Source organism: Candida orthopsilosis, assembly GCF_000315875.1.
Source record: "Candida orthopsilosis Co 90-125, chromosome 6 draft sequence".
In the NCBI taxonomy this organism is placed as follows: domain Eukaryota; kingdom Fungi; phylum Ascomycota; class Pichiomycetes; order Serinales; family Debaryomycetaceae; genus Lodderomyces; species Lodderomyces orthopsilosis.
In genome coordinates, this window is record NC_018300.1 from 581013 (window position 1) to 608181 (window position 27169).

A 27169-nucleotide genomic window follows, 5' to 3' on the forward strand; every position below is an offset into this window, starting at 1 on the left:
TTCGCTAATTCGTAACGAACGTATTCCCATAGTGTGTCAGGGGTACTATAAGCAATACATTAACTTAATGTTTGCTGGACACCAGCATAGACTATCAAACATCGGCGGTTGCAAGATTCCATTCAGAAAAAAAAACCTGTTTGATCCCAATCCACAACAAAGCCAATGAGTTAATATATGTCTACACTAGATATTCCTCAATTAGCAGCACTACTACAGTCTACCAAAGTGAAGGATAAAAATGATGCTCTAACACAACTTGAAATTATATCGACCTCACGATGGAGACTACCGCTGAAACAGTTGCGAATTTTAACAAGTGCTGTGTTCCAATTGATCGAGTATGAGTCGCAACAATTCATAAACAATAAATCCACAACACAAGCATCAGCAGCTTCTCGATTGAATAAGGCTAGCTACTTTTTGAGGCTATTAGTTGAGAGATCAATCTCAGATCAACTAAGCCTAAAGTCTAAATTCTATCTCGAAATATGCTTCACAATTAAAAGCCTATTCTATATACAAAACCAGCCCTTGGGTCCATGTTCTATTGATTTTTCCATAATCCTATCCGCTATATTGGGGATCGGCTATGTTAATGAGCATCTTAGTGGTAAGGATTGGTTCGACATTTATGCGTTCCTTGTGACTGCTGCTGATCGATCATTGGAAGATATAACACAACCCATGCAATTTGGTGGCATAAATGAAAAAGCTTTGACAGAAATTTGGACTGCATTGCAAAATCTACTTGAATGTGATAGCTCATCTAGCAGTCTTCAGTTATTTGAAAATGAAGCATATTTCAGACTATTGCCTGTGTTAAACAAGACAATCGACGCCTTCAAGAAAGAGAATCCAATTCACATCACAATTTTTAAGATCCTCAACAAACTTATAATCTCACTAGCCACTACTGATTTAAAATTTGTCAACAAATTGATTGCGTTGGGCATCAAGTTGATGGTAGCATGTCATAAACCACGCTGGGAGAAGCTTCAAGATCAGTTTTTGATCTTTTTAAATGTTCCAACGACTCATAATTTTATGTACTTAGATCACTTGCCTAAGCTTGTAGGAGGATCTGAGATTGAGTTATCATTCCTTTCTGAAGACTCTATCGAAACACAAGTGAATGTTGAGAATGACTCTAAGCTATTATACAATTTGGAATTGCTCATTGTTGAATTACTTAATTATTTGCTTGCACTACCTTCAGACTTGTCTGAATCTATTGGTCTCCTTGATTCCAATAGCAATGTTGACTGGTTCAATCTTCGTACTATATTCTTAAATGGCGCGGATTGTCGACATTGGTTATATACAACAGCAACGACAAAATTGATGAAAACTTACTTTGATGTGAAGAAAAGTATTCTGCTTTTGCAGGATACCAATAGACCTGGCAGAAGTTATTTCACTGATATCATTTTCAATAACTTGGTTTCCTCATATAGCATGATTGATTTTTGCAGTTCTCTTGTCCTGTATCGATCAACTACCGAGTTCCATTTGTTGAGCTTAATTTTGATGACGTTTTATCTCGAACTTGAGACACCTTCGAAACCTGAGCGGAGATCATTGCAGAATGAAGAATACGTTGGCGCCAGTGATGGGATAAATACTACATTCGACTTCACTATATCAGCAATGGCAGAAACACAAGATTTACCAGGGTTTTTACAAAGCATGCTAAAAACAGTAGATTATCAATCTGGATATTTCTGGCTAATGTTATTGGCACGATCCGTTTCCGTTTCAAATCAAGTGAGTTTTCAAAAACTAAGTTTAGGAAAGAAAACTGACCACCTTCGGCTGATCATAAAGTTGGCATTAAATGGTGTAAACAAACCATGCAATTATCTTGCGTGCAATTTGATTTCCCAATTAGTGTTGCGGCGTGATTTTAAATCCAGTAAAATTGCTGACGATGCGATAGTTACACAATTGGAATCAATAATCGACTTTCCTGGTGTGAATGGGCCATCCATCCATAATGAAAGCTTTGGATTTTGGTACGCAGTCAACAAACTATGCGTCGACCTCAACATCAGGAAGAAAAATATTTTGTTCAGAAAGATTGATGAATGGTTGTGTGAAAAGTGGGATGCTGCATCCGCCACAGGAATACTTATCCAATGCCGCATCGACGAGTTTGTATACTGGATGTCGGGCTACACTCCCATATTCGATCGAAAAATTGAACACAGAAATGTTAATGAAGGATTATTCAGGATACCGATGGATTTACAAATGTTCCAGCAACAATTGGAGTCATTTATTGCTTTGGCACAAAAGACTGAAGAAACGGAAGAAGATCCATATGGTATTACTCCCATCATGTTTGAAACACATTCTAATTTTTGGAGCAAGATTGTCTCCACATTCAGTAAATTAAACACTGAGCCAGTTTCATACGAAAAGCTTTTTAGATGGTTGGTTACTCTACTGAAATTGTTGCTGAAAATGTCTCATATTTTGCGCGAACATGATCTTTGGGACACTTTAAAATATCAAATGAGTGTGGGTCTTGAAGCATTTTTAACCTTTGACATGTCAGTTGAGGAAGCCTTTAACATTATGCGCATGATAGTGGACCACTCATCGGAGGGTGTAGGCGAGGTGGACAACTTCCTTACTAGGGTTCCATTTGACAAATTACTTTGTTCCGTTGTATCTAGTTTTCAATTACAAAACAAGCAAGTGAAGAGACCATTCAGTGATGAAGATACAGAATTTTCAGCGGTTAGAGAAAGCAGCGTAACTCTGGAATCTACTGCAACTACACGCAACGGCTGTCATGATTATAATTACTCACCGATTGTTGACCTCATGAAATTCAAAGTGTTGCAGTTACGTGTCTCAGGGAACAGCGAAATGGAGGTTTTATCTCTGTTGGTTTCATTTATTGAAAACTTCAACAACGACAGCTTTTTGTTGGCTTTGTTGTACATTATTGACGAGCAATTACCAAGGATAGATTACATTGATCAGAAATCACCTTTGATAAAATTGTTACGAGTATTGGGGGATCGAGCTCTTTCAGACCAGGTACTAGAGCGCAACGAAATGGTTTTGGTGATAGTTTCGCGTACGCTTTCTCATTTAATTCCATTAATTTCACCCTCAGCTGATGATGCATTGTACCGAGACTGTTTTGACATTGTTCAATGGCTCTACATGTTGGGAAACAAAAACTACATCACCACTGAAACTTCACTTTTAGACTACATTAAATTCTTGATCATTTTTATGCAACATAACAATGAAATGATTATTTCACAGGTATCGCTAATGGAAGAGACCTATCTGAAGTTCTCTAAATCAACTAATATGATGAAATCAAAGATAATTGATGATTTTTCCAAATTTATTCGAAATTGTGAGACTTTCAAACAGAGAGAAATATACTCAAAATTGTTTGACTACTTTGTCACACCTCAGTCTTCTGTTGAACGTGGAGCAACGTACGTTTATTTCTTTTCCCATTTGGCTGCATCGTCTCCTACAATATTAAGGTTGGCATTGTTCAATTTAACTGAGTGCTCTAGGTTTGAATCTTTTGTGCCTTACTTGAAACCAGGCTTCGAAGAGCTTTGTTTCAAATGTAACTTGCCAAGTCTGTACACACTATTTGCTTCAGTCAAGTTGGACTTACTTCGAAGATGGTGGTTTTTCGATACTATAAAAACGTTTCCGTTTTTATTGTTCAATTATGACAGTTTATCTACATTCTTGAGTGAAAACTATCGTGAAATCACCGCAGTTGTCGTTTCAACAAAGTCAAAAACAGAAACAGACTTTAGAACAGACAAATGTTCAATTGATCTTTTATCGATAATTGCTAGTGTGAGAAACATTACTCCAGAGACGCTAGTCGGTGAAAGCTTGTCATTAATTATCCCGTTGTCTTACACAAAAAATGGAATTAAAAATCGTAGTTTTGAAATTTTGATGGACTACGTGGGTGATTTCAAGCATGAAGTGAAGCATCAACTCCCTGTAATTATCTTAGAGACCATAAAGAGACTTGATGTTTCAAACGAAGTCGAAATCACAAGACTACTTCCAAGAACCAGTTTTGTATCGCAATTGATTAATCAAAATTACAGAGCCGAAAGCAATAACTCCGAAGTCGTTGTGCCCATGCATCCTGGTATTGAATTGATCAACAAAATGGTGGAGAAGTATCATACAGAGAAATCCTTCTTTTGGTCAACAACAATGATATACTTTTTCATCAGAAGAATTGGAATGTTATTGTCTGGCAATTACGATTTGGACACATCAATATTTGAGTTACGTCGAATTAAATTGGTTATTATTATGGGTGGAGAAAATGCATTCTCGATGGACATCGTTAACTTGCTCGTGAAAACATTAACACCATTGATGGAGAATAAAGAGGTCGTGGTCACTCGCGAAGTTTACCGCATTCTTGCTACTTTTGGAAATATACTTCATGTTGAGTCTGAGCATTCTAATGGTTTGAAGACGATTTTGCCTCTACTAAGTTCACTTGTGCTGCAACCTCCACTTGCTGGTGATGACCTGTATCAAAAGCTAGTTGAAAAGTTGAGCGACTATGCGAACATTATTCAAAGACTTGAAGAAGTGTCTTCTGGAAAGAAGGTGATAATAGCTGCTATCAGACAGTTGAAAGGTGATCAATCTTCATTACAAATTACTGACATCGAGGAATTTTTGAGCGAAAAAGTTGAATACAGTGCTATTGTTGTTGCATCAAAGATGTTTTCATGTGTGGTCGATCCAGAGGTGATTTCAACAAAACTTCCAATGTTGAGAAATATACTTGCTCTAAGTAACGACCAGCTTTCTCACTTAACACAGCAATTCAAACTTTGGATAGCAAAGTGTTTATCAAAGTATTACTTTGAGACGAGATCAATAAATGTTATGGATTTGCTTCAAACAGAGGAATACGATGGTTTTGACGAGCATCACTTGAATCTGGATTGGTCATTCTTTGATCTACCGATGAGGATCCTCGTTAAATACTCTGTGGAAGGAGACTATTACGAAGCTGCCTCCGCGGAGTCAGTATTGGGAGTTCTTTTTGATATGGAAAAGGAAGACCCGGCCATTTTATCACATATTGTAAACGTGGAACCAATTTACATTTCTATGTCAGGATTTATTCAGCGAATAAAGCTTCAGGCCTGTGTATTACTAAATGATGAGCCCAATAACGCTATAGCTGACACGTCACTCTGCAGGTTAGTCGAAAACTTTGATTTGTTTTTTGATCTCAATCAGAGCGACTGGAGTTCAAAGATCTGTTTGGCAATTCTCAAAGAAGTTGCCACATTTAGCGTCATCGGATCAGTTATGAGTGTTTTTGTTGTTAAGGTACCATCATTTGCTTCGAAAACAATATCATCGTTAGTCTGCTTTTATCTCAATTTTGCGAGAACAAAAGGGGAGGGTACCATCATTGCTATGTTGAATAGCTTCGCAAAATTGAAGCATAAAAAGATAGAAGCAATTAAGACTTTTGTTGGGATCTTGTTGAGTGTAAGAATTGCTTCAAAAACATCCACTAATCCATCCTTTACAAATGTTTATGCAAGGGTGGATGTACTTCGATATTATGAACTAGCAACTGCGTGTAAGATGTATAAATCAGCGTTACAGTTATTCGAAGATGTGTTTTGCGATACGAGGTCATCAGTGTTACTCGAAAGTCAATATCTGACATTACAAAATGTTTATGAGGGTCTTGATGACACAGATTTGATTTACGGTCTTCCAGAGAAAACTAGCTTAGATCACTGTTTGAATCTGAAGTTCCGGTTAGGCGCTTCTGATGTTCAATTTCAGTATAGTAGTGGGTATTTGGATGCCAGTTTGAAATTGAATGCCCCTCTTTTAGACGGGTTTTCTTCTATGATGTCAAATGCTGGTATGTTGGGTATTTCGCTGATAGTGAGTAAAAGCATGGATCAGTCTGCTACCGAAAACGAAACGTATGAGTGGAATTGGAAATTGTCAAAGTGGGATCAGCCCATACCTGCTAATGAACAGAATGAACATCAGCTGATATACAAGGTATTGAAACAAATTCATGACTTTCCTCGGAATGGGGAAAATGCTTGTCGTGAGTCGCTTTTGCGACTAATGAATGTTCATACAAGAGGCGACTATGTGGGCGTCAAAGACATACGAGAAAATTTCATGGACTGGCTAAGATCATTGGCTTCAGTTACTGCCATCGAAGATACAATCAACGGCACTTCGTTGTCAAATTTGGATGAAGAGTTTCCTGATTTTGAAAAGTTTGAAAATATCATTTCGGCAAAGCAGACAAGCTTTCAAATATTAGCTGAGCAACCACCTTCTCATACTCCTAGTGATATGCTCTGGACATTATCTTTGAAAGAATTGGTTTTGTATAACAACCTAGCGAGGATAAACAATGAGCAACAAAAGATGATATCATCAACTGTTTTGATCGATAATATTTGCAAAAGGTTACAGAATTCCCAAAGTGCGTTGCATCAGAACTTGTCGCATTTAGCGCTGTTCCAACTAGCACAGTCAATGTGGAAGCAAGGAGTTACTAATGTTCCAGTTTCAATATTGAAAGAATTATATAACGCAGGTGGAGTTGATATCTACGACCATGAATTGAGGGTGGATAAGTTTATGATTAAAGCAATGATGATAGAATGGATGTCTGAATCGCGTCAGGAATTGTCGTCGAATTTGATGGAGAATCACGTATTGCCGACGGCGGAAAAGTCTTTGAGGTTGGATGATCAAGTACAACAATCGAGAATATTCCGACTTTTAGCTCAATTTTGTGAGACTCAATACAAATCTAAGTCACTTAGAGAACAAATTGAAATATTAGAGAAACGGGTATATGAAAAGGAAACTGAGATTGGAGAATTGAAAACTCATTACAGCTCCTCGCAACTCTCTTCTGAGGAGAAGCGATCAGTCAATAAATTTTATTCCAAGCTAAAAGTCCAATATAAAGCTGAGTGTACGGATTTAGAGTACGCTAGAGCTAGTAGAGAACAGTCCGTGGTCAAAGCAATTGAGTATTATTTGCTAACAATGACTGTGAGCGATTTCCCTGAGGAAGATTTAGATAAGTTTTGCGCCTTGTGGTTAGAGCAATCAAACGATGACAAACTTAATGAAAAAATTGGGCAGAAGCTTCTATTGTTGCCTACCCACAAGTTGTTAAGTTGGTGTGCTCAATTAATCTCGAGATTGACAAAAGAGACAACGAAATTTCAGTCTATTTTGAAACAATTGATATTGCGAATGTGTGATGATCATCCTTATCACACTTTGTATTTGTTATTCTCATTGAAGAAACATAAACAATTGGCGCAGAAGGATGCTAACCCCTTGCTTATTTCCAAGGCTGTTGCAGCTGAAACATTATGGGGAGAATTAATGAACCGCAATTCAGCCTATGTGCATGATAAACTAAATCCCATTCAAACCTTTAGCGAGGAATGCATACGATTAGCTGAGTTTAAAGTGCCAAGGGGCAAAACTATCAACTTGGAGAAGCTAAGTGACTTTTCTTCTTTTTGGTTGTATAACTTGCCCCGTATCCCACCTCCCACAAAGTCCCTTAAAGTTGATAGTACCAAATCTTATCTGAACATTCCTGTCATGTGGAAGATCGAGAAGAAAATTGCAACTACTTCAACAGGTTTGAGTTTACCCAAAATTGTTAGATTTGTTCTCTCTGATGGTTCTACACATGTAATGTTGATGAAGCATGGAACTGACGATCTTCGTCAGGACTCTATTATGGAACAGGTGTTTGATAAAGTTCAAAATATATTCACGAGAGACAAGGAGTGTAGCAAGAGAGGTTTAGCCATAAGGACCTACAATGCCGTTCCACTTGGTCCAAGATCAGGTGTGATAGAATTTGTGCCGAATTCAACATCGTTTTTGGATGCGATACTGCCTTATCATGCCAAATATGATAAAATGAAGATTGAAAAAGCCAGAGATATCATGCGACAATGTCAGAATCAAGATAAAATTGAAAGGCTTCATGAGTATCAAAGAATTGAAGCTAAAATCAAACCTGTCTTGCATTTGTTCTTTCAGGATTACTTTCTCACCCCTGACAAGTGGTTTGATAGTAGAGTAAAGTATACACACGGTGTGGCAACCACCTCCATAGTTGGCCATATACTAGGTTTGGGAGACAGACATTGCAACAACATTCTACTCGACAAGCGTAGTGGGGAGCCAATACACATTGACCTTGGTGTAGCCTTTGATCAGGGAAAACAATTGGCGATACCGGAAACTGTTCCCTTTCGATTAACACGAGATGTAGTTGATGGTTTTGGTGTAACTGGGGTTGAAGGTGCTTTTAGGAAATCTTGTCAGCACACCATGAGAGTTTTGAGAGAAAATCGGGACCACATTATATCAATCTTGGATGTGCTAAGATGGGATCCGTTGTATTCATGGACCTTGTCACCGATCAGGAAGAAGCGATTGCAGGAAGAGGAGGCTAGACTGGGAATACAACCTGAGCAAGATGGTTCAGAAGCGGGACGTGCAGTACTAGCAGTGTCTGATAAATTGATTGCCAATGGCTTGAGCACTGAGGCAGTTGTACGAGAGTTGATTCAAGAGGCAACAAGCTCCCAAAATTTGTCATTGCTATACTTTGGGTGGTGTCCATTTTACTAGTATCGAAGGAGAGGGTGTCATTATTAAAAGCATGTTCAATAATAAAGTAAATGGATATATATAGCAAGCAACCTTCTTACTTTAACTTGGTAACGTCTTTGTTCTGTTATGGAAAACTCGTAAAGGCAATGTAGGAAAAACGAGATAGCTATTGTAATGGTTGGAAACTCCAGAAAAGCAACTGTACCAACCAAACAAGGCACTAATAACAATCAAAACACCGCCGCCTCGAATGCAGCGAACGCTTTGTCTCATAAACCCAGCTGCAAGTAAAAAAAATCCAAAATCCAAAGTGAAAAATAAAAGAACAAATGGCCAAGTTGACTTAAGTGTGCAAAGCAACATCATGAATGTAAAAATTCCCCACCCAAGTAGGAAGAACCCTGTGGCGTCGCCAAACTGGTCGGTATCAGCACCTCCATAAGCTTGAATAATACCAAAAGTAGGGATAAATATAGCCCCAAACGACATCCAAAAGCTACCATAGCTGACAAAAGCCGTAGCTGCAAAAGTATTACCAATGAAAAGTTCACAAAGACCTGCAATGAACTGCACTACGCCTCCATAAAATACTGCCGCGCCCATAACTGCATTCAATGTAGTAATACCCATTGCACGGGCTAAAATCAATCCAGCAACAAAGGCAGTTAAAGCAAACCCTGCTAGTCCGACCGCTGATGCATTTCCCCATTTGTGTTGGGGCCAAGTGGTATAACCCGGATTAAACTCTCCCTCTGAAGGTTTCTTCAAATCTCTTCTAAGCACCTTCTGATTATTGATTACTGTTCGTTCGTCATCAGAAACAAGAGTGGAGTGCATACTCGTTTGAGGAACAAACTGCGGGTTGGAAGGACCAGCTTCCACCGGAGTGAGAGGCTCGGGTTCGTTGTTCTCTTCTATTGATACCATTGGACCGAATGTTATTTATCGTTTCGATTCGATACTGGTACGTTGGAGCAAATTAGGTCGAATATATATAGTTTCCATTGTAAAACTAATGGTTTCCTCAACTATTTCACATACGTAACTCCATGCCATTGTATATGTCAGAATGCAATCCTCGTTGAGCAATCTTTTTCACCAGGCATGCCCTTGCATGCAAACAGCGGAAAGCGAAGCAATTTCAGTCTCTAGTAAGAAATTTGGTAGCACTCTACAAAATATTCTTTAGTAGAGGTGTCGTGAATTCTGCGACACTACTGTCAAAAGCTTGTGGTCAATAAAACTCGTATCTGTTTTTTCTAGAGGAGCTTGAGGTAATAACGCATTTTATTGATAACATTAATATCCATGTGTGGCCTTTGTTTGGTGTTACTAATTTCTTTGACAAATTGGTAATGGATTAAATCAAATTTAGTGTTAAAATTGGAAGAAATAATACTTATCAACACATTATGAATGATATCTTAAACTTGCTAAATCTTATTTAAATAACCTCTTGCAACCCATGTTTGAGATTCTTTCTTCAATAATTATGCCTCACATCCCATTTGATGAATTTAGTAAACAAAGTTTACTACATGTGGTAATGGAACACTGCATATAACCTACCATATTTGATGCGTCAAAATTAACTCAAAAAGTTTCAATTTCTTTTTTTTGTTTTGACACATCCAAAACTTTTTAGTACGCGCTGCAAACGTTTAATCGATTTACAACATTCATGTACCGACCATATGTGTAGCTTCAAATCCGAAGAGGATCTACCGCTACAAGGAACTATTGTGGAAATACCATTAACAATTGAAAATGAGACAGCATCAATAACACTTTCTAAACGTTCAATTTGGATTCACGTTAGCAAAGCCGATTACGAACCAAGCGCCGAACCCGACTTTATTAATATTTCGCTAGTTTCAATATGGGAAGAGGGATATTATCATACAACCATCAACAAGCAAAACATCTACAACATCTTTGAGAATTCATCATCGAGGAAGATTAAAATTGATCGTGAGAATACATACGACGTGTTTACTGACTTGTTCCCGTCGGATTTAGATACTTTTTTGGAAAGTGATCGTAAAAACGGTGTGCATAAACTGCTTTTCCTAAGTGCAAGGATTAAAGTGCCAGAAAGTAGTTTTAAGAAAGGAGAAAGCCTCAATACAGATACCTTGCAAATACAAATAAAGAGTACCGGGACATTTAATCCGACTATAGGTAAGTTTGATTTGACGTCAGTGGTTTTCGAAACTTCCAAATACTTGAAAAACGAGGGAAATCTATTCAATTGGATGTCATTACTTAACTACCAGAATAAAGAGATGGTTAAAAGGTTGACTCAATACAGTGCTGAAAATGAACGACTACAAACAGATAATAACCTTTTGCAGCAAGGAATGGACCAAACAAAGAATGATTATGAAGAGATAAGGGTAGATTTGGAATCCAAATTTTATCAAGAATTGAATTTGAAAAAAGATGTGATTTATGAATTATCAAAGAACGATCTCCCGAAAACTGAATTGCTCGGGTTGAATGTTAATTTTTTGGTCAATGCAGCAGAGCAACGCAACGGGAAAGAAGCCAATACCATGAAAAGCAGAAAGACACAAGAGAAGCGTGTTAAAAAGGAGAAGGGAACAAGTACAAAGAAACGCAAGATCAAACCGGGGGAGGATGAAAGTGAAGAAGAATTCGCAGACTTCAAGAATGACACTGATTATGCTGATGTGGGTGACAAAGATGAAACTGTTGGACATTTGACAAACGTCAAAGTCAAAGCCAAAAATGAACCAGACGGGGATCTGCCCATGGTTGATTTCGATTTTGGGCCCAGAGTTCAACTCGAACCTAATACCCAAAACTCTCCCAGATCTCCTGAGTTGAGAGATGATTCAAATGCCATTACTATTAAGCCGGATCCATACGCTAACAGCGCACCGTTCAACCTGGACTCTTTTTCATTGGGCAATGAAGAACCACAATGCAGTTTGAGTTTGCTTAGCGGATCACGGAACTCATCGATGAACATTGAAAGTGATCGAGGTATTTTCAATAATGCGATGCGCGACAATTCTTCAGGAGGGAATGACGAGGCTAAACACGAAGAAGAGGGTGGAACGGAAAACTTCAAGGATGAAACAGAATATAGCACTGATGAAAGTGGCAATGCATCGGGTTATTCCTTAGATGAAGATGGGGAAGCCAAAGATAAGGCTGAAAATGAAGAAGAAAATCAAGATACAGATAACACTGAAAATGGCTCCAGCTCTAGAAGCAAGAATTATAGGGGATCTTTTATTGAAGACAGCCTTGGAAGCAACATTTCCAAGTCCAAGTCAGATGAAAATAATGAATCTCGAAACAAAGCTGACTATTCCGATGAAGAGAGTAAGGGGAAGAAAGATTACGACAGCACCAAGAGTCAACAGACAGTTAGCCAAGCTGAGGTGGAGACCGATTACAGCGATGACGATGATGATGATTAATTTACTAAAACTAATGATGTTTACGAAAATAACTTAATATGACGACAATTTATGCCCATTGCGTATAAAGTAGGGGACAATTTGGATGTAGGTCTAAAGGAGTCTAAAGTGCGCCACTTTTCCATCTGTTACTCCAAACCTTACTGTGAAATATCACAGAACTAGAAATCAAGACACAAGGTACATTGGACGTACACAAAATGTAGCACTGTTTATTTATCACAACTATGATAGTTTCAAGCATTCGATTTTTTTTCGCAGTCATGCATTTTTGCAGCAAAATTAAATTATTACTGGAAAGATTATCGAATATAAATGGCTTTCAAAAAGAGGACACCAGACAATCTATTTCTAAAGGCAAAAAATTGACTGTAATTGATGTCTCAAAATTCAAAATATGAATATTTTTACAAGTTCTTCTCTCTCTGCTATTTTGCATTACGTCGTGAGTTACCAAGAGCATTTTTCACTGGATATCTGGATACATCTTTATGAATTAACTATATAGAATAACTCATGTCTAACCACCATCCAGCCGGGATAGATTACACCCTTGATCTGATGCTTCTATTTGCCACTCACACATTTTGGATACACTTTGTTCATGGGAAAGGATGGTGGTGACTACCATGCTCCATCTGGTAAAATAATTATTAAACTTGGAGTAAGGAGAAAGAGAAATTTCTTTGGTAGCGTTTACTTCATCACCGTTGTTCATCTTCATCTCTCACTTGAGGTACAATTTTTTTTTCTTTCTTTTGATTCAACCTTTACTTCTTTTCAACAGATTCTGAACTACACACTTAACGGGTACAAACAACCAAACAGACTCATATATCGACATTCACACCACTCCGTATCAATCCATTGTTAATTTCATTTCATTTCGAGTTCATTTTCCACTGTTCATTTGACCATTAATTTTTTTTCTTCACGGTTTTTTTTATTTGATATTTATTTTTCACTTTGGATCAGAAGAAAAACCCTTATTACATTACATCACATTATTTCAAAACAGAATATCTGTATTTCATTTGGCTTATATTTTATTTCCAGATTACTTTGGTTCTTTACGCTTTCCCCTTGCACGGTTTTGATAGAATAAAAATTGGAAAACTGACCTACCTAATTTATTGTTGTTTTAATTAATCACTATTTTGTTTTGCATTTTTCCTGGATCGCATTCATAAAGGGTAGATTTGGATAGACTATTTTCCCTTTTTTAAGGCCATTTTTACTTTCACTAGAGAAACATACCTCATTATAGAATTACTGCGTATACCGAAGTTTTCAACACGCTAACAAAGTCTCATTAAAGTCGCATCTACAGTTTTTGTTCAACATGTCATATTACGACCCATATCAAGGAATGTCGCAACAGTACGCTGGACAACAATACTACCCACAATACTATCCCGAACAACAGAACCAGTACGGTGAAGGCGATGGGTTCTCATTAGGTGACCGTGGTACCAATGCATTCGATGGACCCCAAAATGGCTATGGTAACGCACAACAAGGTCAATTCAATGTATTCAATTCTGGAAACGCAGCTCACTCGGTGAATCCAAGTCATTACAACCCTGATTTAGACACCCACAACTTTTCCCAATTCAATGGAAGTGGCTCTTTTCAAGGAAGTAGTGGATTCAATGGCATTGATGCTCCAGCAATTGGATCGACAGCAGGTGGCGAATTTTGCACCGAGGACGGCTCCTTTTTGAATGGTAATGGATCCATTGGACAAATTGCATACACCAACATGTTACCAACTGATTATGATCAAGGGATCATGGCGCAACCAAATGATATGTACCAACAAGGTAACGGTATCCATGGCCCAAATGCATCCAGTCCACAAACTTTAGGAGCCGGTGCTGGTGCTGGTGCTGGTGTCGGAGGTGGTACTGCCTCCGCTGCAGCTCCATCACGTACAGTCTACTTGGGAAACATCCCCTCTGATATTGAACCTAATGAGTTATTAGATTATGTTCGTTCGGGGATCCTTGAAAATGTCAAGATTATACCAGCAAAAAATTGTGCATTTATTTCGTTTATTGACCATCAGCTGGCATTACTTTTCCATTCTGATTGTATTTTGAAAAAGCTCAATATTAAAGGGCATGATATTAGAATTGGGTGGGGTAAAAACACTCCCATTTTGCCTGCAGTTTTGGAAGCTATTCAACGCGATGGAGCTACGAGAAACGTGTATTTGGGTAATTTGAATAACCCCATCACTGGAGAAATGATTACAGAAGAAGAATTGAAGGAAGATTTATCTTGTTATGGTATTATTGACAGTATAAAGATAATTCCAGAAAAAGGTATTGCATTTATTCATTTCTTGAGTATCCTTAGTGCCATTAGATGTGTAGCTAATTTACCATTGAAGGAAAAATATTTGGACAAGAAATGTTTTTATGGAAAAGATAGATGTGCATTTATCACTAAGACCCAACAACATAATGCAGCTCAATATTTGGGCTTAGCTCCTGGAATGGAACATATTGTTACCGCAGCTGATCGTGAATTCATTTCCAGTGCCTTGGTTCAACAATCAGCAGCTGCTGCCCAAATTGCAACTCAAGCTGGTGGTGCCAATAATTTGGGTAATCGTACCGTTTATTTGGGCAATTTACATCAAGATTCTTCAGTTGAGGAAATATGTAATGTTGTTCGTGGGGGTTTATTGCAAAGTATTCGATTCTTGAAAGAAAGACATGTATGTTTTATCACGTTTATTGATCCAATTGCTGCGGCTCAATTTTTCGCCATGTGTCAATTACATGGATTAACTATTCACAACAGAAGAATTAAAGTTGGCTGGGGTAAGCATTCAGGACCATTGAGTAATGCTCTTAGCTTGGCTGTTTCTAATGGTGCTTCAAGAAATATCTATATTGGAAATTTAAACAATTTTGAATTTTACAACCCTAGAAAATTGAGAGAAGATTTTTCAAAATTTGGAGATATTGAACAAATCAATTATCTTGAAGAGAAAAATTGTGCTTTTATTAACTTTGTTAATATTGCCAATGCTATTAAGGCTATTGATGGAATTAAGCTGTTTCCTGATTACAAAAATTTGAAAATCAATTTTGGTAAAGATAGATGTGGAAACTTACCACGACAATTTCAAAACCAAGGGCTACCATTAGCTGGTGGAGCTTTAGATCTCTTGGAAAATGCCACAGCAGCAGCAGCAGCAGCAGCAGCAACCGTAGGAGCTACAACGAACGACAGTGGAACTGGCACAGCTGCCAGTGGAAGTGTTCAAGGTTCATTGTCCGATTTGACTGATTTCAAAGATTTAAGAGAAGGTACCGCTTTACAAACAGGCCACAATGCATTTGAAATTACTACAACAGCAACTAAAAGTAACTCCAACTCACCTTTGCAAACACCAAACAATTCAAGTTTCCAATGAGCTTGCCCACTGATGTTTATTTTTACTTTTTTGTTAAGTTTATTGACTTTACGATGATGCATTTTTGACATTTTTTGTTTCTTACTACAAGCATTTAACTACCACCACACCCACTTTTACTCACTTATTTTTTTATATTTATGCTTTGATTTTTCATTCATCGCCTTAAACAACACCAAAAATAGTTGTTTATTGATTTTGTTTTATATTATTTGGGTTCTTTATTGTTACATATATCTGGATGCTAAAAACCAACACAAAAGTTGTCTGTTTTCCAGGCTCTTGCTCTCATTTTTTTATATGTTTTATACAGTTCTTATACATAGCCGTTATTTTATAAAAAACAAAGGGAATCTTATACACTGTTAGCAATCGACTGCTCTTTCTCTTGTCAATATTACCTTATTCTCGGAACAACAGCGACAAAGATTATCATCAATAAAAACACTCCAATTACACCAACAAGACATTTCAACAAAAACCATAAACTTATTCTACCACCAGTTTTACTTTCCAAATAACTATTCAAATTTCGATCAATTACTTTAAACAAGTTTGAATTTCGGATTATATTTTCATGAGTTTCATCAAGTATTGATAAATCATCACCCAAGATCTTGGAACTGAGAGACATTGCACTAGTTTTTAACGTAGATGTAAGTTGTGATAGTTCATTGAGAATATCATCTTGGATTGATTCGTGGTATGTGTTGAGCTTGTCGACGTCATTAACTGATGTTGATTCAAGATCAAGTTTCGATTTGGAGTTTGATAAGAGTCGGTTACGTAGTTCTGTCAAGTTCTCATCTTCAGGCCCTGTAGATAAAGCAGCAGCGTTGTTAATTGATTCATTGTTAGTATTCTCTGTAGTGGATTCACTTCGTGGGGTATTCTCAATATTAAACCATTCAATCAATTGATCAACAACGTACAATTTTTCATCAATCACGTCCACTAGTAGCTTTTCTATCCTCAGTTTGACCTCTCGATACAGCTTATTGTTCTTGAACTGATCTATCGAGGATAATTGTTGTAATAATGATGTTTTTAGTAATTGTAATCTATATTGAGCAATGTAGGGTGATGGTGATATTTGTTGTTTTGACGTGGCATCTGAGAAAGAAAATGTATTGAGGGTGAACAAGTCCGGTAGGTTAAGTCGATCAATCTCTGACTCGCATACATTGATTATGTTTTCAATAGTTTTTATGGATGTCATTTTGAAAGCTATTTAATATTGGTGGCATACAGTGGTTTTAATGTGTTGTTGGAAAAAAAAAATAGAGTTCAAATGAAATTGTGTGTAATGGAAACTTGTACGAACAAGCTAACCGATGAAGCTAAGACTGCCAACAATGATGAGCGAATGATGCAATCTGAAGCATAGAGTTACAACCGATATAGGAAAGAGAAGATAAGGAAGTAGCCACACCAGTCTCCTCCTTAACAACATCATTAAAGTGAAATTCATAAAATAACCATTTACAGATACTCCATTTTAGCTCATCACTGTCTCCACGCTTATATCTTGTGTATAGATTAAAAATGTCAGCCCAACTACTATCAAACAACGATCTATGGAGTTTTAAATTAAAAATGATCGTGGTTAGCGAAAAAGGCTCTGGTATATTCTAAGGATTTTAAGAAAAAAAATAAGGTATGTCATTAACCAAAAGATATAACCCGTTTGATGGGGTCATATATTGGATTTTAATCTCAAGTAAATGTTTCTTTATATCCTTTTTGACATAAGGAGGAAAAAGAAAAGGAAGAAGAGGTGAAAAGAATTTTTGGTTTGAAAATTTTTGGTCCTGATTTCGTTGATGGCCAGATTAGTCAGGACACGACCTTATGAAGCTTTTTTGCAGCAATTAAGACTCCTTTGCATTGGTTGTAAACATGAGTCAAATGAAAAAAGGAGCTTGAGTATAAGTACGTAAAAGTGAGATAGGGACTAAGATAGTGTTCTATACAAGAGATGAATGAAACAAGTGTCAAGAAAAAGCAAATTAATGGCTACGTGTCCGTTGCATATTTTCGTGCCGTTTTTATCTGAAGATTCTACCAACAAGAAGGACAATCAATTGGTTTGAAAGTTGAAGGTTGCTAGTTATGAAGAAGGGGGAAAACTACTTACGTCACATTATAGCAGGAGCAATTATCAACTGTCTATAATCGAGGTCAATATTGTGACATAATTTCAAGCCTTGTGAGACTGTTTTCAATTGATCACAAATATTCTGAACAGCGTCCCTTTCAATGATAGTAAAGAGATTTAGAAGCTGAGCCAAGATTCCGACCGCAACGCGAATCAATACAGTTTAATGTTCACTGAACATACTCTTCAGAAACTCTCGGAACTACACGCTGTCTTTGCTGTAATCAAGAAAGGAAAAGATTTGTTTCCCTATACCGTATCTTCCTAGTTGCAAAGGGTTCTCGGACCTACTCTGAAAAAAGAAGAAAGCAAAACATATACCAAGCCAATGGAATTAATCTCCATTTAGTTTTCATTTTTCTTAGTCTGCACAAAGTAAATTTGTTTTAGTTGAAAATTTCAGGCACGAAATCCGCCTCCCTTTTTTTTTTTGTGATGTGTAGTTGGCCTACATATAAACATTCTGCTTCCAGCACCATGTCGCATAATTTTGAAACGATACTCCTGTGAAGTAAAACTAAGTAATGATATTTACGAAAAGACAAAGTACTCGGCATTTTTGTTTTTCTCATTAGATAGACATTACAATGGTTGTGGGGACATATTCTCTACTTGATGAAGTATTCACCGATCTGCACACACTCCTCCGCTCCAAGATTTTGCCACTCTCAATGTAGTTGGCAAGAAACGTTTGATTATTCAGTTGCTTGTCAATTCTGATTGGGGGAAAGCACAAAATGTAACGTGACGCCGAAAAGTTTAAGCTCAACCCCGACAAACGCTACCATAAGACGATATTCAGTATTAAGTACACAAAATGAAAAGGATTACGTATTTGGGAGGAAGCCTTATCCACAACAAGTAGGGTCGTTGAGTGTCAACAACTTTTGCAAAGGTATTAGGTATCATTGTGTGATAACTATCGCTTAAACAGTTTCAATTCAAGTCTATATATCAACCAAACAATAAGATTAAAGCGAGAAGGTAGAGAGAGTAATAGTATTTCGGAAATAAGTTTCTTTTTGATCTATAATTGTTTTTTTTTTCTTGCTTTAAGAGGTTCACAAGGGCGTCAAGACACATGTTCACGATGAGAGTAGATTCACGCTGTGTGATGCGACAACAGTAAGGGATTTGGAAATTTTTAGTCCTCCTTCATGACCATATCTATTTTTAGTGAGTATGAGATGGCTGGGGGTGAAATTGGGGTTGTAAATGTGATCGCATTTTCTTGCTTCTCCTACCTATACTTTTCTAAATTCTTGTTATTGTTGTTTTGTCGTTGTTCTCACGGTTGGTAATTCTTACTTACTTTTTAAAATCCTCTTTTTTGTGCATGTTAAACATTTTAATGTTTGTGTATATGAGAGAAGGATTTATTTTGTTTTGTTTAGGATTGCTTTTTACAATGTATAATACATTTTTATTGTGGTAGTGAGTTGTACATATAAGAGTCAATTTTGAATTTCACTTCTGAATGCGTGCGCATCTGTGTCCGATTTGGGATGAAAATTTTCTGAATCAAGAAAAAGGGTTAAAGGCGGGTGAAAAATAATAAAAATACTATTTGATGACTTATATAATAGAAGCTACTTGAAAACCTCTTGTTGGGATACTAAGATTGAATAAGATCACCTGATGAGTTTATGTAGCATTAGTTGTAGGTAACTCTTAAGTAATAACCTTGAAGGTACTTAAATCCGGAAGCTAATGACTGTCGGTACAGTTGGGTAAAGGTTTATTGCTTTTTAGTAAAGGAATTAGGATTGGAAATGGTGTCTTTGTGTCCTTATAGTTTTGTGTTATTGTTGATGTTTACCAAAATTAGAATTTAAATTTCTTTTTTTGTCTTTAACAATTGTATTTATATGCAGTCGTCCACTGACATCTTAATATAATGGTATTAAATTGAGGTATATGCAGGAATACATAAAATTTCAATTAAATATTATTACACAAAATTCATTCCAAATATAATATACAATGTACTGACAACCGTCAACATAACTTCATCAACAAAACTTCAGAGGAGGGAACCAACAACAAATCATTCCAGTCTTTTCTTATTCAACTACCATTACCGTCCGTTATCCATAGTGCTATCACCATCTACTATCTAATCCAAGACCACTCGCTATCACACCAAAAAGAAGAGTAACCCTTCAGCGATCCTTCTATTTCGGGTTATTATCTTCCCTAATAATATTATATCACCTACTTCCTTACATTCCCTAGCTTTGGACTTACATCAACCCACAGGACTATATCATTTAACAACATCCAAACCACCGTAATATCATATAACAACAACAACAACAAGTTATGCTACCTAGACATAAACTTCTTGTTCTTCTATCTTTCCTCAGCTCTAGCTCCCTTGCTGATAACTGGTCAAGTTTAGGTTGTTACAAAAGTTCATCTTTATCGAATCTAGAATCCAAAGGTTATTATATATGGCAATCATCAGGTCATTGTGAGCAAGAATGTTCAGGAAAAAGAATAGCAGCTCTTATTAATGGTAGTCAATGTTATTGTGGTGATTCTGATCCTTCACTGGATTCAGATGATGATTCAAATTGTGATACTTCTTGTCAAGGATATGGTACGGAAAAGTGTGGTGGAAGTGGATATTACACCGTCTATGTCAATGCAGATGTTGATAGTGAAGACGTTCAACTGAGTAGTAGCTCGAGTCTGTCACTGACTAGTACATCATCCACATCGTCATCTTCAACTTCATCAAGCACATCTTCATCCAGTTCTTCATCCTCGTCGTCACAACAACAACAAACTAGTACTATAAAGGAAACAACCACCGCACGACCATCAACTTCATCTGATGACGAAACTTCTGAAACATCAGCCACTTCTTCACAAGAACCAGAAACAACAATACAAGTAGCGTCTTCAGTACAACCAACAACTATTGTATCTACAGTCATAAACTCGGCGGACACTAAACTGCAATCAGTGATTTATAGAACAGTTATTGAATCACCATCATCACAATCATCGCCATCAACCACTTCATCGCCATCATCCACATCAACTTCAAACACATCGTCACAAGCGCTTGATGCATCACGAACTGCATCATCGATACCTTCAGCTTCATCATCAGAAGCTTCAAATTCAAACAAGGACAAGGGAACTTCTGGAGGTGTCATTGCTGGTGCCGTGGTTGGATCAGTAGCAGGTGTGGCTGTCATTGCTGGGTTACTTTTTGCGTTTTGTTGGTTCAGACGTAGAAAACAAGATGACGACGATGTTGATGATCAATTTACACTATCCGGACCTAAAGCAGAAATGTCAGAAGTTGGTACGCCATCACCACCACCAACTCTGGATCCTAATCCATTCTTATTAGCTAGTGGTTACAACTACTTTGATACCTCACAACAACAACAATTTCCCAACGGTCCAGGAAGATCACCCTCACTTCAACAAACTCCAAGACAATACAACAATAATACCCCATTCCATGGATCGTCTCACGGTGGGAGTGGAAATAGTGCAACGGGAGTATTTGGCCACAAACCAAATTCAAGTTCAAGTGGAACCAGCGGTGGTGGAGGTGACCACTCACTAGGGTCACATCAAGATGATTTCGCCTTTTACGATTATAATAATGGAGGAGATGGAAGCCTACATCATAATAATAGTCTATCACAACCAAATGCACCGTCATCATCACAACAACAGCAACAACAACAACAACCATCGACTCATCAATTCCAATTCCTTAATGCAAACTCACCAGAACCAGAATTCGGTAGGAGGAAATTGAGTAACGGGTCGCTACCTGATATGATAGCTAGAGAACCAGGATCATTGAAGGTGGTTAATAATTGAGGATAGGGAGAGAGAGAGAGTGGCTTTCATTTTGCATTATTTCGGGGTCGATTCAATTAGAGACATGGGCAATTAAGTAGTGTTCATTTGCTTCATTCATACACACAATTGGCACACTCCTGGACTGATGAATATTTTTGTCGTCATACAGATTATCGGTTCTACACATATATTACAATAAGGGAAAAGTTTCTTTTGATTGGATTTTACGAATATTCTTATTTTTTTTATATTTCAAGCACACATCATACAGTAATGTGTTTTACGGTTTACTTATTCACGGATTATTGTCACTATCTAGATATGACTTATATAGTATATATGTTAGATGATGAGATTTTAGATTTTGAACTTATCATTTTTGAATTAGCAATGTGTTGCCAACTTGTAGAGGAAGTTTTTAAGTCCGAAATGTGCCGAAGTTTAACAACTCGGTTGCTAAATTTTGTCAATATGACGGTTTCAAAGACTTGAATCACTGGAGTAAACAGAGCATACATTGAGACACAAGGAACATAGATAATATACGTTTGTCTTGTTTTCTATTTCCAATTCTAACGTGTCTGTGCAAGTTGACACTGAAAAACGCTCCAAACAATGAATGTGATATTACCACAAGAGTCTAGAACACCTGCGCCTCAGCCTACGAAATCAAATTCTAGAAGCTGGTAAAAGATTTACTTCTCTATTGTTTTGCCTAAAACCACCGCGTTTTATTGTCTTCGCTTTTCTTTTGTTTATGTTTACTGATTTTTTTTCTCAACTTTTGATTTTGTGTTACAGACATTTTCCACAAAAGCTATTCAATAGAACATAGTACCAAGAACGAGACTAAGTAAACTGGTACAGGTTGTGACTGTTGAACTGTTAATGCCGCAGAAAGGAGTGTTATGAGCATTACGCGCTATACGCGACACCACAGTGATACTCAAATTTCAAGTTGAAGGCAGTAAGTGCAAAATTTTGGAAACCTGTTGTGCCATGCTTTGATCCGACTTGGTCTAGAAACGAGAAAAAGGCTTTGCTTTTGATGGCTTTAATTAAGGAGAGGATTGCCCACTTTTGGCTTAAAGCTGAGCCTGGGGATCAAGATGAGCAAAAGCCCCTTGGGAGAATTTTGTATCATGTGCACGGCCAATCGGTAAAGCTCCATTCTAACATCAAATATATTTTATACCTCATTACTGAACAGATATTACACTTCCATATTAGTTCAAAGTGTTGGTATTGTTTATTTACAGCTTTAATGACTTTATGAACTCTTTGTTTCATTTTTGGAACATACATTACGAGCAACTTCGAAACTGGTTTGCTTTTTTTTTTAATAATAAGATTGATTCGTGTTGTAGGTACATAAAATGTACAAAATTACTGCGCAATCTCTGAGCCAGTGGATTGCTCATAGTACCCCTGGCACACTATGGGAATACGTTCGTTACGAATTAGCGAGACAGAGCATATAACCACAGAATGTAGGAGGCAGCCACCATTGCCACGTCCCAAATAGGAAATATTCAAATATCTACACACCAAATTGCGAATGTGTATAAAAGGTAACAAGACTGCAAATTCAACCATATTTTCTCTCAGAAAAAGATGCCAATGGCATTCTGCATGGTTGAATCTGGTGTGAAAGTGGAAGGGTTTGGGTACTTGGAGGATACATGGGTAGAGGAGGAGTTTGCTAGGTGCGAATGTGAGTTGTGCGAGTATTGGAGACGCGGAAGAAGACATCGTCTTGGAACATTAGCCATTGGGATAGTCTTGCCGGTAATATGGTTTTTTGAGCTGTTTCACTTGCTACGTCGGTTGTGTACCGACCCTGTGTTAAGAGCGACCAATCGTGTCTCGATGTATTATACAGGAGATAGTCATATGGATTACCACAACAGAACAAGAGACGAATTATGGTCTTGGTTGGGTCATGATACGATAGCAATACTTATTGAGATATTGATGGTGGTGGTGTTGGTCATATCTGTTCAAGCAGGGCCAATGGATGGAACTTTTCTCATTAAGTAGTAATGACTGGGTGCAAAAAAAGAAGCCAAAGTCAAAGTTTCGTTGACTCTGTTTTCGCGAAGTCAAATCTGTGTAGATTTTCACCTCCGCAAATAAAAATTCCAGATAAACAGTTGACCTCAACAACTTCTTCTCTTCAACACGCCCACAATGCTAGCCAGATCACTACAATACACTCAAAAGAGGCTTGCTTCTACGAGTACACTTTTGAAGACTCCTTTATACGAAGCACATGTCGAATTGGGTGGAAAGATGGTTCCCTACGCTGGGTTCGAAATGCCTGTTTTGTATGAATCTCAATCACACATAGATTCACACAATTGGGTTAGATCTAAAGCAGGTTTGTTTGATGTCAGTCACATGTTGCAACACAATATAAGAGGGCCTGATGCACAGTCATTTTTGGAGAAAGTTACACCCATTGATTTGAACTTGATTCCTGAAAACAGTTCTAGCTTATCAGTTTTGTTGAACAAAGACGGTGGAGTCATCGACGACTGTATAATAACCAAACACGGAAAGGATGAATACTATATGGTGACCAACGCTGGCTGCAGGGAGAAGGATGTCCAATTTCTCAAGGATGAATTGAAAGCGTTCAATAATGTACAGCACAATACATTTGAAGGAACTCTATTAGCTATCCAGGGTCCCAAAGCACAAGAGCTTTTGCAAAAGTTCACAAACGAAGATTTGAGCAAGATTTATTTTGGCCAGACAAAGTTTATCAAATTGTCACCAATTTCAGCCACTGTGCATCTTGCAAGATCAGGCTATACTGGGGAAGATGGCTTTGAGTTGTCGATTCCCTCAGCAACTTCAGAAGAAGCCACAGAGGCTTTGGCGTTTTTCAACACATTGGTACACGAATATCCCGATGTGGCTAAGCCGATTGGCTTGGCAGCAAGGGACTCATTGAGGTTGGAAGCCGGTATGTGCTTATATGGACACGAGTTGACAGAAAATATTACGCCAGTGGAAGCTTCATTGACATGGTTGATCCCAAAGACTCGTCGTGAATTGATTGACTCAAGTTTCAATGGTGCTGCAAAAATATTGAGTCAAATCAAGAACAAATCAACTACCCACAGAAGAATAGGGTTGACCTCGAAAGGGCCATCTCCAAGGGAAGGAAATAAAGTTTTCAGCGAGGATGGTAAATCGGAGATTGGATACATCACATCTGGTTCACCTTCCCCCACCAATGGTGGCAACGTTGCCCAAGCATATATCGATAAGAAATCCAAAATAGGTGCACCAGTCAAGATAGAAATTAGAGGAAAGTTGAGGGACGGGGTGGTGACAAAGTTGCCGTTCGTTCCAAGTAGATTGTATAAACAGTAATAGTGACAATCAGTTGTCTCTCTTTAGAACGCGTCTAAGTTTTGCAACTGTTGGAAAAAAAAGGTAAACATTAGTTTAAATAAACCCCTTTGCGGAAAATTTTGTGAAAGAGACCCAATCTTCAAGGTTTTAACTAGGCCCACCCACCCCTTTTCAGCAATTGCCCACTTGGTTCCAGCATCTATACCCCAGCACATTCAGTAATTTGACTGCCCCAATGTCATCAACACCATCACCTACAAAGAGGTCTGCTCTTTCTCCCAAAGTATTCAATGCCAACCAATTATCACCACAAAGGAAGAGCTTTACGTCCAGTCCAAGGTACTCCAACAAATCACCAATACGATCCGTTTCATCGGTCCGCACACCATCACCTAAAAAGCCCAAGCCTGCTGCCACACTTGGATTTACGATATGGGAGGACAATGTGGATAACGGTTCTCATGATATCGTGGGGACACCTATCTCCAACAAACTAAATCACAATGACCAAGAGAATATACTTCAACCGAAACTGACGTGCATTAGGAGGGGCCACCATGCGCCTTTGCAAGACTTGAGCATCAACTCGTTCAAGGGCTACATCACCAGTGAAGGAGTAACCACACAGCTAGACGAGCTCTACGAGCCTTTTAATTTTGACAATGAATTCAAGTCGGCTCACAGGTTCAATAATATACCACCATTTGTGACTCCCGTGAAAAAGGATAAGTATTTGGCCAAATCAGGTCAAAAGGAGTGGAAATGTGGAGAGAATGGTGTTAGAAAACATACTAGGTCATTATCTGCTGGAATGAATGAAACCAAGCGGGACTTGGTACAAAAACCCAAGTTTGCTATACTGACAAACTGAAGATTGCGTACAAACCGAATTAATATACCGTATACCCGTTTTATACCACCGTAGATCGCATAATTGGTGAACTCTCTTACACGACGATTTCTACCTTGCAGGTTAAAGAAAATTTCCTTCCATTGTCTATGTACTCTATAATATCTAAGCTTTGAAAGCTTTGTCGAATTCAGTGAAAACAAATCTATACCTCACATCACCAGAGTGACATCTATCTAATGCTTTGGCACAGTTTTCTTCACTGATTGGAACTTCCTCAATCATTGGTCTGATATTATGTTCGGCAGCCAACTTCAACATTTCCTTGACTTCAGCCTTGGAACCCAATAAGGAAGATCCGAAACTTGCACCTTGTTTCAAAAAGGTGAATGGACTGACCTCAAACTTGTCTTCACTTGGTGGCAAACCAACAGAAACAAACTTCTTGTCAACTTTCAAGGTGGACAAATATTCAGACAAGTTCAAACCATCAACACCACTCGCACAGTTCAAAATCAAGTCAAAGTGATCATCGTAGTTCTTGTACCAGGTTTTGTCCTCATTGGTAGCCACGAAATCATGAGCACCCAATTTCAAAGCTTGTTCCTTCTTTGAAGATGATCTTGAGAAAGCAGTAACATTGGCGCCCATAGCGTTAGCAAATTGCAAAGCCAAGTGGCCCAATCCACCAATACCAATAATACCTACATTCTTTCCCTTTGCATCTAATTCCAAATTTCTGATCAATGGGGAAAACACGGTGATACCAGCACACATAAGTGGAGCAGCATAGGATGATGGCAAGTCTTCTGGGATTGCAAACACGAATTTTTCATCAGCAATGGAGTGTGAAGAGTAACCACCTTGAGTGATGTAGTCGTTTGATCTGACATCTTTGGAGTTGTATGTTGCTGCGAATTGTTTACAGTATTGTTCGTTGTCGGAGTTACATCTGTTGCATCCACGACATGAGGAAGAGCCTGCACCAATTCCAACACGGTCTCCAACTTTGAATTCGGTTACTTCATCACCTACTGCAATGACCTCACCAATGATTTCGTGACCAACAACCAAGTTTTCTCTTTGAATTGGGGACCAATTGGCTGCTAACGTGTGAATATCCGAGTAGCACAAACCACACACTTCGTTCTTCAAAACAACATCATGTGGGTTGATCTGCTTTCTTTCGAATGATGCCAACTTTGGTTTGTTCCAATTTTTTGGATCAGAAACAGCGAATCCTTGAAAGGTGTCTGGTACGGCTTTGGTCATTTTTTAGCGTGAATTTATAAATTGATTGTGATTGATTTGAGAATGAGCTTATAGAAAAGAAATCAGCCCATATTTATATACTCTGGACGAAGTTCTATGCAGTTGAGTGGCAATGATGCAAA

The 27169-nt window shown here is 37.9% G+C and overlaps 10 protein-coding genes across 10 annotated transcripts; 7 read left to right on the top strand and 3 right to left on the bottom strand. All coding sequences in view use genetic code 12, as the record gives it.

Annotated features, from left to right (window-relative positions):
* Positions 1-177: 177 nt before the first annotated feature.
* On the top strand, positions 178-8703 carry CORT_0F02830 (Tel1 protein; the record flags this gene model as incomplete). Its single annotated transcript, XM_003870587.1, has 1 exon — positions 178-8703. One exon carries the CDS (start codon positions 178-180, stop codon positions 8701-8703), a length of 8526 nt encoding a protein of 2841 aa, XP_003870636.1.
* An 81-nt stretch (positions 8704-8784) lies between these two features.
* Positions 8785-9612, bottom strand: CORT_0F02840 (Frp6 protein; the record flags this gene model as incomplete). The annotated part of the gene is made up of 1 exon (XM_003870588.1): positions 8785-9612. The coding sequence occupies one exon, from the start codon at positions 9610-9612 to the stop codon at positions 8785-8787; it is 828 nt and encodes a 275-aa protein (XP_003870637.1).
* A 767-nt stretch (positions 9613-10379) lies between these two features.
* On the top strand, positions 10380-12137 carry CORT_0F02850 (hypothetical protein; the record flags this gene model as incomplete). The annotated part of the gene is made up of 1 exon (XM_003870589.1): positions 10380-12137. The coding sequence occupies one exon, from the start codon at positions 10380-10382 to the stop codon at positions 12135-12137; it is 1758 nt and encodes a 585-aa protein (XP_003870638.1).
* Positions 12138-13479: 1342 nt separating this feature from the next.
* On the top strand, positions 13480-15567 carry CORT_0F02860 (hypothetical protein; the record flags this gene model as incomplete). Its single annotated transcript, XM_003870590.1, has 1 exon — positions 13480-15567. One exon carries the CDS (start codon positions 13480-13482, stop codon positions 15565-15567), a length of 2088 nt encoding a protein of 695 aa, XP_003870639.1.
* A 397-nt stretch (positions 15568-15964) lies between these two features.
* CORT_0F02870 (hypothetical protein) lies at positions 15965-16786 on the bottom strand (the record flags this gene model as incomplete). Its single annotated transcript, XM_003870591.1, has 1 exon — positions 15965-16786. One exon carries the CDS (start codon positions 16784-16786, stop codon positions 15965-15967), a length of 822 nt encoding a protein of 273 aa, XP_003870640.1.
* Positions 16787-20047: 3261 nt separating this feature from the next.
* Positions 20048-21577, top strand: CORT_0F02880 (Wsc2 protein; the record flags this gene model as incomplete). The annotated part of the gene is made up of 1 exon (XM_003870592.1): positions 20048-21577. The coding sequence occupies one exon, from the start codon at positions 20048-20050 to the stop codon at positions 21575-21577; it is 1530 nt and encodes a 509-aa protein (XP_003870641.1).
* Positions 21578-23173: 1596 nt separating this feature from the next.
* Positions 23174-23599, top strand: CORT_0F02890 (Asg7 protein; the record flags this gene model as incomplete). Its single annotated transcript, XM_003870593.1, has 1 exon — positions 23174-23599. The coding sequence occupies one exon, from the start codon at positions 23174-23176 to the stop codon at positions 23597-23599; it is 426 nt and encodes a 141-aa protein (XP_003870642.1).
* Positions 23600-23749: 150 nt separating this feature from the next.
* On the top strand, positions 23750-24943 carry CORT_0F02900 (hypothetical protein; the record flags this gene model as incomplete). The annotated part of the gene is made up of 1 exon (XM_003870594.1): positions 23750-24943. One exon carries the CDS (start codon positions 23750-23752, stop codon positions 24941-24943), a length of 1194 nt encoding a protein of 397 aa, XP_003870643.1.
* Positions 24944-25160: 217 nt separating this feature from the next.
* On the top strand, positions 25161-25796 carry CORT_0F02910 (hypothetical protein; the record flags this gene model as incomplete). The annotated part of the gene is made up of 1 exon (XM_003870595.1): positions 25161-25796. The coding sequence occupies one exon, from the start codon at positions 25161-25163 to the stop codon at positions 25794-25796; it is 636 nt and encodes a 211-aa protein (XP_003870644.1).
* Positions 25797-25940: 144 nt separating this feature from the next.
* CORT_0F02920 (hypothetical protein) lies at positions 25941-27047 on the bottom strand (the record flags this gene model as incomplete). Its single annotated transcript, XM_003870596.1, has 1 exon — positions 25941-27047. One exon carries the CDS (start codon positions 27045-27047, stop codon positions 25941-25943), a length of 1107 nt encoding a protein of 368 aa, XP_003870645.1.
* Positions 27048-27169: the final 122 nt, after the last annotated feature.